The 12,850-nt window shown below is 40.7% G+C and overlaps 1 protein-coding gene across 9 annotated transcripts in view; it reads left to right on the top strand.

The window, feature by feature from the left end:
- ANO5 (anoctamin 5) overlaps positions 1 to 12,850 on the top strand; it is a 315,349-nt gene that overhangs the window by 32,352 nt on the left and 270,147 nt on the right. For all 9 annotated transcript variants that reach the window (XR_009962490.1, XM_062607248.1, XM_062607247.1 and 6 more), the window contains 7 exons: positions 3,529 to 3,597; positions 5,109 to 5,393; positions 5,890 to 6,003; positions 8,870 to 8,985; positions 10,139 to 10,273; positions 10,858 to 10,963; positions 11,053 to 11,113. Coding sequence is in view for 8 of the 9 variants with exons in the window: in XM_062607248.1 (XP_062463232.1) it covers positions 3,529 to 3,597; positions 5,109 to 5,393; positions 5,890 to 6,003; positions 8,870 to 8,985; positions 10,139 to 10,273; positions 10,858 to 10,963; positions 11,053 to 11,113 (886 nt within the window). In the remaining variant the exon portion in view is untranslated. The remainder of the gene's footprint in view (positions 1 to 3,528; positions 3,598 to 5,108; positions 5,394 to 5,889; positions 6,004 to 8,869; positions 8,986 to 10,138; positions 10,274 to 10,857; positions 10,964 to 11,052; positions 11,114 to 12,850) is intronic.

The following is a 12,850-nucleotide window of genomic DNA, read 5'->3' as shown; positions in this document are numbered from 1 at the left end:
AGCATGTTCATCTTCTCTCTCAGCTTCGTGCACAACAGATGCGTTAATTCATATTCCCCAGAAACTTTCCAACTTAAACTTTTTTGAGCCTGCCTTCTGTAAGCTACATGACTAAATCCTAACCACAGAGTCTCTGTAAGAAAAAATTAGGATAACATTGTTGTGAGACAATACTTGATATTTTTCCTCAGAGCCTCCAGCTCTGAATGGGAATATTTTACAAATGGGAATATTTTACCTGCATATGACGGAAAAATAAATACAGCTTTAAAAAATATCTAACAAATTATTTGTGTATTACCAGGGCATGATCTTTTTTTGTCCATAAATGTATTTCTTCACAAGAAAATCCATAGCATTAGATGGAAGATGTTTCTATCCATGTCAGGGCGTTTGGGACTACTCTGTGATTCTCTCATTAGGACTCTGGGAAATCTGTGCAAAGTGACTTGTTCTGATGTTAACTGGAAGTTAAGTCCTCCTATCCCAGTGGGGCTTGGAGATACATAAAGAAATTTTACCTAGTCTTCTCCCAGCTGTCGTCAGCTTAGACAGAAACTTCTGCTTTCTTACAGCCACCAGATAGCCCAAATTTAGGGAGCCAGGGGCAGTAAAAAGGCTGTGTCCCCAGGTCTGCAGGAGCAGCTGAAAACTGGGCTTGGTCCAAAGCAGGTACTTCTCTGAGATGCTTTAATGACCATGTTTGGCATCTCCAAGCTTTAGAGCCTTGAGACAAGGGGACTTTCTTAACAGACTCCATTGCTCTCAAAATGTTCTTGGCTGGTGGACAGCCTGAGATAAACCTGAGCCCCTCTGTGCTAGTCTTGTGAAGTGAATTGGGTTTTCTCAGGGCACAGCCAGGGGCAGAGTTCCCATGCACTTTACAGCAGCCTGGCATTGTTCCTGAAAGCTGTGTTTGTTTCCCAATATCTTACGTGTGACTGCAGTTAGAATCAGCCCCAGCGTCCTGAGACTTTTGTAAGCTTGGTGCTCCTTGCCTAGGGAGGAAAGGACTTTGATTAAGGAATAGTATGTCATAATCTTTAATTATTTTATTCTTCTGTTTATTGATTGTTATTACTAGCAGTAATAGCATTGTTATCAAGAAGCAGGTTTATAACAGTTGTCTATCTTCCATACATACCTAATCATGCAGAGTTGCAGCTGCATGGGGCATGAGAGTGCTGCTGGACTTTGGATCTGGCTTTCTTAATCTTATCAGAATGGCTGATTACAGCAAAGCATGCATTAGATGGTGAAGTTACTCAGTATGAGTATGTGGGATATCCACGGTGATGTTGGGAGAGGTGAATGATCTACCAGCCTCTCTTCGATACCATGGAAGTCTCAGGAGATGTGGTTTCAGTTTTTTACAGATGCTTTGGAGAGGTTTAAGAAATGTACTTAAAAAAGGTGTGAGTTATTAGCCCACTGTTACTGGGCTAATAACGTGATTTACTTACATCGTTTCCTCTGTGACTGCACAGTGGTGTCTATAGTGGTGTCACAAGTAAATGCACCAGGTCTGGCTTTTTGTGTTTGGGACAGTAAGCTTAAAATTCTTATACATGCATATTAAAACGGCACAGGTCCAAGTGGACATTTTGTCCATTTTAAGCCTCTGATGGTGATATGAAGAAATAAAGTATTTGGTAGGAAAAGGGGGAGCATCAAGTATTTTTCTGCAGCAGATTGATTTCCTTTTAAAGATGGCTCTGGAAAGAACTGGATGGTTCTGGATGGAACTGGAAAGACCAGTACATTTGCAGGGGTTTCAGAGAAGGTGGCTTACTGTAAGAGAGTAAGGTGGTAAAAGAGCATCATTTATATTAAGAGAGCTGTGATTTAGCACACTAACTGTCTAATAAGGCAAGGTAAGATGGGGCCTGGCCTTTGGGCTCTGCCTGTGGTTCAGCTGCAGAGCTGAAGGAGGAGCTGGGTAGTGTCTCCACAGGCAGAGAACCCCCTGAGATGGCTCTCTTGGCTCCCCTCCAGTATTTGCTATGGAAAGAACGAATGACATCATGCTTTGGTTGGAGAAAATGTAATCCAGAATAGCACAGAGCTTTGGGTACTGGGCTTGAATGTCAGCTCTTGTATATTTACTTTCAAATGGAATCATAATCACATGATTTTGGCTATGTTTTCTCTATTAGATCAGCATGTCAGCAAATGAGTTCTCTGGTGTGGTTATACATAGGTGCAGGCAGGCTTTGGGGGATATATTAATTAAAAAATAGTGAATGGAATTGCATTTGCTCCCAGCATGTGCTAGAACTCAGGTATTATATTTGCAAGTTTATCTAGGCCAGTGTTTAATATATAATAATATTTGGCAAAATTACATGTGACAGGTAAAAATGCAAGGCCACTAACACAGGAAAACACATCAATGCATCTTAAGATAGATTTAAGGTCCCTTAAAGCTGTCCTTCAATCAGTATTAATTTATCTGAGTAGTTCATGCAAACTGTAATACAAATAGGGCAGCTTGCTCCTCACGGACACACAGGAAATTGGCTGAAATGCATAGTAGTTTGTGGTTTTTGAAGTGTGTTTGAAAAATGTCATTTAAGACCTTTCAATGAAGAAAACATCACACAGCATTGCAAGTTTTAGCTAGAAATAAATTGGGAGTTAGCTAGTGCATTCTCGAGGGGCTGGGGCTCAATATTTAGCATAACTTGTCATTATTCTGGCAGCTCTTCAGCAAATTTTATAGAATTAAAAGGAAATTAATTCAGTCTTCCAAGAGGGGCAACAATTCTATAGTAAAGGGGGACAAGCAAATGTTCTTAGGTAAAAACACCACCTTGGAATTAGTGGCCAATATGCAGAGTTCAAGAAGAGTCTCAAACTGGCAGAGGTCCCACAGCCATTGTGCTCTGCCATGGGCAGGTTTATTTATCTCTCCCTGAACTCCATGATGCCTTTATGCAAGCTAAGCATACGTAAGCTTACATATGATGCTTTGTTAGTCTTATCTAGTTCTGCAGTTACGTTGTTTATGGAGCACTCTGAATTGTCTGTTATCAGTATCTGAACATCTGTATGAGGCATGACTGGTTATTAAACTGGTAAATAGATGGCCCTGTAAAAGATCAGCCTTCTATGTGCTTCTAGAGTTTTTCTTTTCATCTAGTTTTAACATTCTCTTAGAAGTAGAGCTAAACTTGAGCAATAACATGACACCCACCACCCTCCCAAAGAGTTAGAAATGCTCAAGACCATGACTTCATTTACTTCTCTGGTTAATAAGATTGCATAGTTTATGAGCCTATTCCTAACAAACTGGTTTCTGTTACTAGTCAGTGCAGTTCCTGATATGGTGCAATCACTAGTCTGGCCTTGGCTCGGAAGTGGCCCTGTATGCATCAGTTGGGTTTCGTCTGTTGGTCTGCTTTCCTTTACAAAGGTCACATAGCATTAAGGGATTGTCAGTTAGGAGTGAAACTTGATGGGGTTACCAGTAAGTGATCAGTTAGTTGTTAATTCATCACTTAATAAAGTGTGTTTATTTCTCTTCAGGAAAGAAGAAAAGAATTTGAGAGCAATCTGCAGAAGGCTGGTCTGGAATTAGAAACAGAAGACAAGAAGGTAAAGAAAAAAAAAGTGTATGTGTGGAGGTGTGAAATTAGGACCAAAGAAATAGGCCTGCAAATTCATAATGAACATTTCTTGATGAACCACTTTCTTTCTTTGAGAAAAATGATCATGAATCCTTAATGCTAGTGCTGCCTATATTTGTATCCAAATATCATAGAATTCCAGACTGGTTTGGGTTGGAACGGACCTTAAAGCTCATCCAGTTCCAAGCCCCTGCCATGGGCAGGGGCACCTTCCACTAGACCCGGTTGCTCCAAGCCCTGTCCAACCTGGCCTTGAACACTGCCAGGGATGGGGCAGCCACAGCTTCTCTGGGCAATCTGTACCAGGGCCTCAGCACCCTCACAGGGAAGAACTTCTGCCTAAGAGCTCATCTCAATCTCCCCTCTGTGAGTTTAAAGCCATTCCCCTTGTTCTGTCCCTACAGACCCTTGTCAAAAGGCCCCCTCCAGATTTCTTGTCGGCCCTTTACTTCTTATAAATACTTACTGTAAAGTGTTCTAATGGGTTTCAGTTGAATGTGACTAATTTAGGTGAAAAAAACTTCATGTGTTTATTTGAATTGCTCATAACAATTCATGAGGAAGTGATGGCTTTTGGTTTCATAACAAAAAGAAAGCAGTTCCAAACTAGCTGTGACTTTATTATGTAAATAGGAAGTGTGCTCACAGATAGATTTAATCCCACCTAACAACATGTTTGGAAGTCAGAGAAGGAATTACTGTGTGCCCACTGGATGTTATGAGGAAGGACCCTGGTGTAACAACTTGAGGGTGTTTTATTAGTGTTACTGGTTTGTTTAATAACTGGAGAAACCAGGATGCTGACATCAAGCAGCACACCTTTTAGGCTGCCTGACTGAATGGTGCAATTATCTCTTGATGAAGATTGGACTCCTACATCTGTAGATTGGGATTTATTGAGCAACATTGCAGAATACCTTCTGATTGCCATTTTTGTCCTGTGTACACAGCAGAACGCTAATAGTACTAATAATACACTGTTGGGCGAGGCCTGTGGTAAAATTCTTCCTTATCATAGTGTGAGGCCGTAATAGATCTTAGCTCTGGTTGGTAACTCCTTTTGGCAAAGATTTTTGTGTGCTCTGCTCCAGTGTATGGCAACTGGCCCTCCAGGAGAGAGGACCTCTCTCACTGCCGGATGCATGGGATGCCCTGCACAGCAAATCTCTGCCTTTCCAATGCACTCCCAAGTGGGATCACAATTTGCAGGCCTCAGTGTACAAGGTTAGTGTAGTTTGAAAAGCCTTTGTGTGCTTTCAGTAATGCAAGGATTATCTTTATGAATAAATAATCACTCAGATAAACTTCTCAGTTAAATATTTATCAAAACAGTCCCAATTTTCCCCTTCACCCTCACCCCCATTATTTAGAGCTCTCAAAAATATGTAAAAGGCAATAAATTTTGTGTAACAACTGTTCTCCTAAATCTTGCAATAAACCCAGTTTAGTCAGATGTCTGATTTAACTTCCCTGGGGCAGGAATCTGAAGATGGCAAGATTTATTTTGTGAAGATCCATGCCCCGTGGGAGGTTCTGATCACATATGCAGAAGTGCTGAACATCAAAGTTCCCATCAAGGAAAATGACATTCCCTCAGTGGTGGAGAACCCTCTGGACTGCATGCTTGCACCACTCAGGCTTCCTGAGAAGGTGATGCACCCTGAACCGGATTATTTCACAGCACCATTCAGCAAGGATAAGCAGGAGCTGTACCTCATTAATGACGAGAACACTTTCTTTTCGCCATCCATGAGAAACAGAATAGTATGTATGGGATTTGCTTATTTCTGTTTACATTTAGACTTACATGGTCCTGTTGCAATGTTCATAGTATCCCAGATGGGTTTGGGTTGGGAGGGACCTTAAAACCTCGTCCAGTTCCAACCCCCTGCCATGGGCAGGGACACCTTCCACTAGACCGGGTTGCTCCAAGTCTTGTCCAGCCTGGCCTTGAACACTGCCAGGGATGGGGCAACCGAGGAAGGAGTATATAAACTGGATATCTGTGGGTAAATATGAGGAAGCCTTGGTACCTGTGCATCTTAAAAATTGGGAATAGTATTTGTTGGAAGGGATCTTGTAGATATTTGCAAGGCAAGCGTGCCCTCAGTAGTCTTGTATGGGGTAGGGCCTTCTCAAGAAACACTTCTTGCCTTTGTATGTTGTTTCTGCAGGTTATAGAGAGTGCACAACCATTACAGGTTTCTGTTACATGGCCTTAAAGCAGGAAAGGTCTGAAATGCTTGTGTTTGAATCTCAGGTGAATTACATCCTTACACGTTGCCCATATGGAACAGAAGAAGGCAAGAAGAAATTTGGAATTAAGAGACTACTAAATAATGGCACCTACTCAGCTGCATATCCTCTTCATGATGTAAGTATTATAGCCTTCTGCTTCCTTGAGCACTTCCCAGTGTTTTACTTTCACCTACAGTGACATTTGCTTTTTTCCAGCAAAAATGAAAATGTACCTTCCATTTGTCCCAGTAATTAATTCTGTTTCATAACACACAAGTCCTGTCTGCCAGTCCTACTATTAGCCTTTTATGTGCTTGCAATGTTTCTTCCTATGGATGAGTTTCTAGGATATACTCATGTGTCAGTCAAATAATTTGAGACACTTATTCTGTACTATATTCCTGTTGGGGATGTTGGTTGATGAGAAAATGAACATGAGCAGGCAGTGTGCGCTTACAGCCCAGAAAGCCAGCTGTATCCTGGGCTGCATCAAAAGGAGCGTGACCAGCAGGTCAAAGGAGGTGATCCTGCCCCTCTACTCTGCTCTTGTGAGACCTCACTGGAGTATTGTGTGCAGTTCTGGTGTCCTCAACATAAAAAGGACATGGAACAAGTCCAGAGGAGGACCACGAGGATGATCAGGGGACTGGAGCACCTCCCGTATGAAGACAGGCTGAGGAAGTTGTTGTTGTTCAGCCTGGAGAAGAGAAGGCTGCATGGAGACCTCATAGCAGCCTTCCAGTATCTGAAGGGGGCCTATAGGGATACTGGGGATGGACTCTTCATTAGGGACTGTAGTGACAGGACAAGGGATAACGGGTTCAAACTTAAACAGGGGAAGTTTAGATTGGACATAACGAGGAAATTCTTTCCTGTTAGGGTGGTGAGGCACTGGAATGGGTTGCCCAGGGAGGCTGTGAATGCTCCATCCCTGGCAGTGTTCAGGACCAGGTTGGACGAGGCCTTGGGTGACATGGTTTAGTGTGAGGTGTCCCTGCCCATGGCAGGGTGTTGGAACTTGATGATCTTAAGGTCCATTCCAACCCTAACTATTCTGTGATTCTATGATTAACATCTATGCTACAGATAATTAAACAGTACATTAGAAGAATGACTATGTAGTGTAGATACAAGCACACACTGGAGTTGCATACTAGTGCAAGCTGGTGTTTAGTTTTGCTGTAGGGACGTGTGGATTTAGCCCTGAAATCCCTTGGAAAAATAACGACAGAGATGGGCTACTGTATTCTATGTTAGGAGTTCTTTATTCTTTTTCTTTCAAAATGTTGTATTGATTAAATCTTAAATTCTCCTTGTTTTTAAGTTAGTTCAGATTTGTCAGAATGCTTTAGGGAGCTTAAGTTGCTTATTTATATCTCTGAATTCTGCCACAAGATATTTTTAAATAGTTTATGTGGATTTATGCTTTTAAATGTTTCTAAATATTTCTTCCTCCCTTAGAGTATGAAAAGAAATGGATGAATGGATGGAATATTTTAGGTTTTCTGACGGAAGGTTTAGCTGATGAAAGTCTGCGCTGTAGAAGAATGCTTTAGGCTGGGAAGTACTTATACTGTTGAACTCCTAAAGCCACAGATTATAAAAAGCAGTTGTGCAAGAATCTCTTCTTTACAAGTACAGCCAACCTTCAATGCTAAGAAATCATATGAGAAAAAAATCCCCTAAGACAACTAGATAGCTATTTAACTTTTAAAATATTTTTTAAATGTGAACTTTAGGGTGTTTAAACTTCTTGATTTCTATTTTGAAACCAGTTTTCATGCTTCTCTTTGTGATTTAGAGACATACAGAAAAAGAGGAAAGACAAGATCACAAATCAAGTATTTGACATAGCCAAATACTTCTGAAGGCGGAGTTGTATAGCACAATATAAAATTGCAAGAGCTGTCAGAAACTGGTTATTTTGTGCTATTTAATTTCTAGAAAACTGATGAAGCTCCACATCTCATTTAGTATTTTACAGATGGATGGATGATAGTGATGAACAACACTGCAGTTAGTGTCAGAATTGCAGTTTGCATGTCCTTGCCTTAGAGCTACAGCATGGAAGACAGGGTACTATACTATACATACATACTACTGTGGAGACAGCATTTTAATTTCTATCCCCTAGGTTCCATCTCCCAGTGAAATGTTTTTGGCTGTGCCATTTAAAGTGAGTCTAAAGTACAGAGATTAGGATGTAAACTTCCACTATTTTCAACCAAGTTGAGTAAAACAGTGATTTTCTACTTTTAGGGATGCTAGAACTTCGACATATGTGTGTGCTACACCAGTGTGAAAAATCAGACGATTAATTGCAGTAATCTACCAGTGCAAATGAGTGTGTTGTACCAAGATAACACTGGTGTAGTGTAACATGAGGTGGTTACAGTCCAGGCTGATGTGATCATAGCATCATAAAATGGTTTGGGTTGGACAGGACCTTAAAGCTCATCCAGTTCCAATCTCCTGCCACAGGCAGAGGCATCTTCCAATAGACCAGGTTGCTCCAGGCCCTGTCCAACCTGGCCTTGAACACTGCCAGGTATGGGGCAACCACAGCTTTTCTGGGCAACCTTTGCCAGTGCCTCACCATCCACACAGGGAAGAACTTCCCCATATCTAATCTCAGTCTCCCCCCTGTGAGTTTATAGCCATTCCTCCTTGTCCTGTCCCTACAGGCCCTTGTCAGAAGTCCATCTCCAGATTTCTTGTCGGCCCTCTTTAAGGTACTGAAAAGCTGCTCTAAGGTCTCCCCAGAGCCTTTTCTTCTTCAGATAAACGTACTAAGACTGATAGATGTTCTTTGTAAATATGTATTATCTTAAAACATATATAAAAATGATTCTACTGCAAGTGGAGTGCTAAGTTTGAATTCCAAATGAGTTTGATGTGCATAGTCCTAAGAGGGCTGCACCATCGTTAACTCTTATTTCTTTCAGTGTAGTCTTTGGGTCTGTCAGTGAGGTATTTTGCCTTTACTCTTGATTTGCTTGCAGTGCCAGTACTGGAAAAAGGCAAATGATCCAAACTGTGACAATGAGAGGTACACACTGTACATGGAGTGGGCCCGTTTCTTGCGGTTCTACAAAGAACAGCCTTTGGACCTCATCAGGTAAAATACTGCCCATGTTTTACTACAGTGAAAACCAAGTCAATATAATATGAACATGTATTCATTTGTACCTGGATCCTGCTGAGACCTCTTTACTGCTTTTTAAGATCCAGTGAGAATTGGATACTTAAGTGGGCACTAGGTCCTTGGAGGAAACAACACAGGTTTTTACTAATGACTGGAAAAATGCTTTATCTCAAATGAAGTCTCTTTGAATCTAGCCAGTGCTCCTGGGGTCAGGTATATTACAGGTACTTCAGCTGTGTAGAGGAACACATATCATAGAATCCTAATATCGTTTGGGTTGGAAGGGTCCTTAAAGCTCATCCAGTTCCAAGCCCCTGCCATGAGTAGGGACACCTTCCACTAGACCAGGCTGCTCCAAACCCCATCCAATCTGGCCTTGAATCTTTCCAGGGATACCACAGCTTCTCTGGGCAGCCTGTGCCTGCGCTTCAGCACACTCACAGGGAAGAACTCCCAAGATCACATTTCAGTCTTCCCTCTGCCAGGTTAAAGCCACTCCCCCTTGTTCTGTCCCTACAGGCCCTTACCAAAAGCCCTTCTCCAGCTTTTTTGTAGGCCCCCTTTAGGTACTGGATATATGTAAAATACCTTGCGTTTTATAATCTATATCTGACACAATTTTTAAGGATTAGAAATTTTAACAGAGACTTGAAAAAGCACTGATAAAACCATTTCTGAAGCTTGACTCTGAATTGAGCACTAAACCCAGATTGAAACTAATCCAAGATCCCTCTGATTCAGCTCATATGAACAGGTTACAGTTGCCCCATTCGTAACACAACTAGTTGTATTTCTGTGAATTACTCATTGATTTTAACCACATGATCAGAGCTGTTGTGCTCACTTTCATTGGTATAACTCCTTAGAAAATCAAAAAATCTTCATTTACATTATCCTGTGGGAAGGAGAAAGGAAAAAAAAAAAAGAGGCCATGTGTTTTGTTCATTCAGCTTGCATAACTTCTGCTAGCTTCAAATCTCCTTTTTCCAGTGTACATGAAAGCACTGACTCTTCTGTTCAATGATAATTTTGCCAAGTGTTTCATTTTGACTCTGGCCAATTTTCTCTATAGCATTTTTAAACTTTGCTTTGTATTCCTGTTAATTGCGGTTTTTTTTGTATTCAGGAAGTATTACGGTGAGAAGATTGGAATCTATTTTGCCTGGCTAGGATTTTACACAGAGATGTTATTCCTTGCAGCAGTCGTTGGCTTGATCTGTTTTCTTTATGGCTTGTTTACGATGGATGAAAATATGAGCAGGTGAGTGTAGTGTTAAAAATCTCCTGGGCCTATGATGGGCAAAGCAGTATGAAAGAGTTGCTCTTGCAAAATAACAGGCAGTAATTTTAAAGCTTGTTAGAGCAAACAGGTTTCTTCTTCAGCTCTTTTATTGACTGAAATGGTGGTAGACAGCTAAAGCAGAACTTGTGGCTATTATTTAGTGAGATTCAGATTTCCACTTGTAGGTGAAAAGCAGTATTTCTATTGCCCTTTGGCTACAGTTTTTTTATATCGGAGTACCTGCAGTAAAGTTCTAAAAGTAGCACTGACATCTCTCAGAATTGTTTCAAGTGTTTATTGCTGCCTTAAGCTTTTCTATTTTAATCTATCTTGCAGAGTAGTTGTGGTGGCTTAAGCCCAGTCAGCCACGCAGCTACACTGCTTGGCCTGCTCTGATCAACCACACTAGTGAATGTGGCAAGACTGGCATTCTTTTCTGGGAAGCTGCAAATGCTGAACTTTGAACAAAGGAAGCTCTTAAGTTACTTACTTTTAGATCAGTTTCCTATAGCAGCTCTTCAGATGCTATCGAAACAGATACTGTGTAATGTTTTTCTCCTCAGCAAAGAAATCTGTGACCCTGCAATTGGAGGAGAGATCATCATGTGCCCTCTTTGTGACCGAGAGTGTGAGTACTGGAGACTGAACACCACCTGTGAGTCCTCAGAGGTCTGTATCTGGTTCTACAGTCACTTGCCATTTTTGTTCACACTGAAAACTGGTTCGGTCCTTACCTGTTCCTGTGTATTCTGTTGCAGTATTCCCATTTGTTTGACAACGTGGCCACTCTGTTTTTTGCCATTTTCATGGGCATATGGGGTGAGTACATTTGATAAGTTTTATGTCAAGCAATAAGGAGATCTTGGCCAAACTGCTGAGGGGCACAGAAAGTGGGAAGAAGGGGAATAACAGCTTCAATATCTATCCTGCTTCAGATGCAGAAGTGATAAGAATAAAAATAATTTAAGGTGACACAGGATTTGGACTTAAAACCCCCAAACAGAACCCATCAGATATCTAGGGTATCATAAGCATTTCGTACTCCTTTGTTTGTTTCCTTCGTAACCTAGGATGGAGTGGTCCAACTTTATACAGTCCTTGTAAGCGTCCCCTCTGCTCAGCCCTGCACGTTAGAAGTGTCACTATGAGGGAGTACAGAGCTTCTATGTCTTTCCACTGGATGGTGGTCCAGCACGACTACTTTATTAGCAACACTCGTACACTGAGAATTAGCTGGCTTCTACTCTGGTTAAGTTCATACATTACAGTATGTTTTGATGATGCAGACATAGGTGGATTTCCTGCCTGTCTATAAGCAGTTTCACACCAAGTGATAACTTGTTCAGACTTGAAGATGGTATTTTCTTGAATTCAAGGCCAGGCTGGATATATTTCTGTGCAACCTGATCTAGTTGAAGATGTCCCTGCTCATTGTAGGGGGGTTGGACTACATGACCATTGAAGGTCCTTTCCAACCAAACTATCTTATGATTCTGTGTTCTTAAACTCTGTGAAGGTTTATAAATGCAGGATAGTGTAGTTAATGTTTCTTATTTCCGTAAATACCTTGTCTCCCATTTCATACTGCCTGTATGAAATATCATATTTTCAGTTTGAATATAGATACTTCATTAGCACACAAACATCTCTGTGTGCCAACAGAAAAAAAACCAACTATTTGTTTATTTATTATCAAAGGATCCAGCCACATTTTGCATAGAGAATTCTCAAAAAGCCGCCCCTTCCCCCCCCCCCAAAAAAAAACAGAACAAAAGCAACAAACCAAACAACAGAATAAGCTGTTGTGTGGTTATTTTACTGGACTTTGCTTGGTTTTAACCACAAGCATTTGAGTGATATGGATTAGTCCAGAACCAGCAAAAGAGTTGAGAACTGCAGAAGATAAGCTTTCCTGTGTTTGTGTAAACCGTAAAGCCTCTCCAGGTCAAATAAGATCAATCAGATTACAAGAGGTTTACATTTTAAAGTAGTTTATAGAGGGCTTTTAAAATGTTATACAATATTATAACTTTTATAGTTGTTTATATATGAAATCAGTTCCCTCTAGTGTCTTAAAAATTTCTTAAGCCAGCCTCACCCTTGGAGCATATGAAGAGCATCAGACATTCACAGTCTTTAAAATGACCATGATATCAAATAATAAGAAAAAAGCAACAGAAATCTTTGAACATGATACTTGAAAACATTTTGCTTGTTTGTAATAGTTATTCATATGTTGCAGGCTTATGCAGAAGCAATTAGTTGAATTATCACATCCCTTTGATAATTCCATGTTGCTATTTGCATATGTAATGTAGTTAAACTATAATTGAACATGGCCATCATAAACATGGAAGTACCTGTGTTCTGTCTTGCCATTTTTCTTGTCATCCACTTCTGGAATTCAATTAGCTAATGGACTTAGCTGTGACCTTTAATAGGTAGTCAGTAAAAATAGATGGGTCGCACTGTGGGACCACTGAATAGAAGCTTGTTCAGAAATAACTTTAACTTAGTTCATGAACTTGTTCCCTTCTCCCTTAACTGTATTTTAAC

Source organism: Pezoporus occidentalis, unplaced genomic scaffold, assembly GCF_034315485.1.
Source record: "Pezoporus occidentalis ecotype Australia unplaced genomic scaffold, CSIRO_AGI_Poc_V1 ctg121, whole genome shotgun sequence".
NCBI classification, from domain to species: Eukaryota; Metazoa; Chordata; class Aves; order Psittaciformes; family Psittacidae; genus Pezoporus; species Pezoporus occidentalis.
Note: the sequence above shows the minus strand (reverse complement) of the source record. Positions and strands in the feature narration are given on the sequence as shown.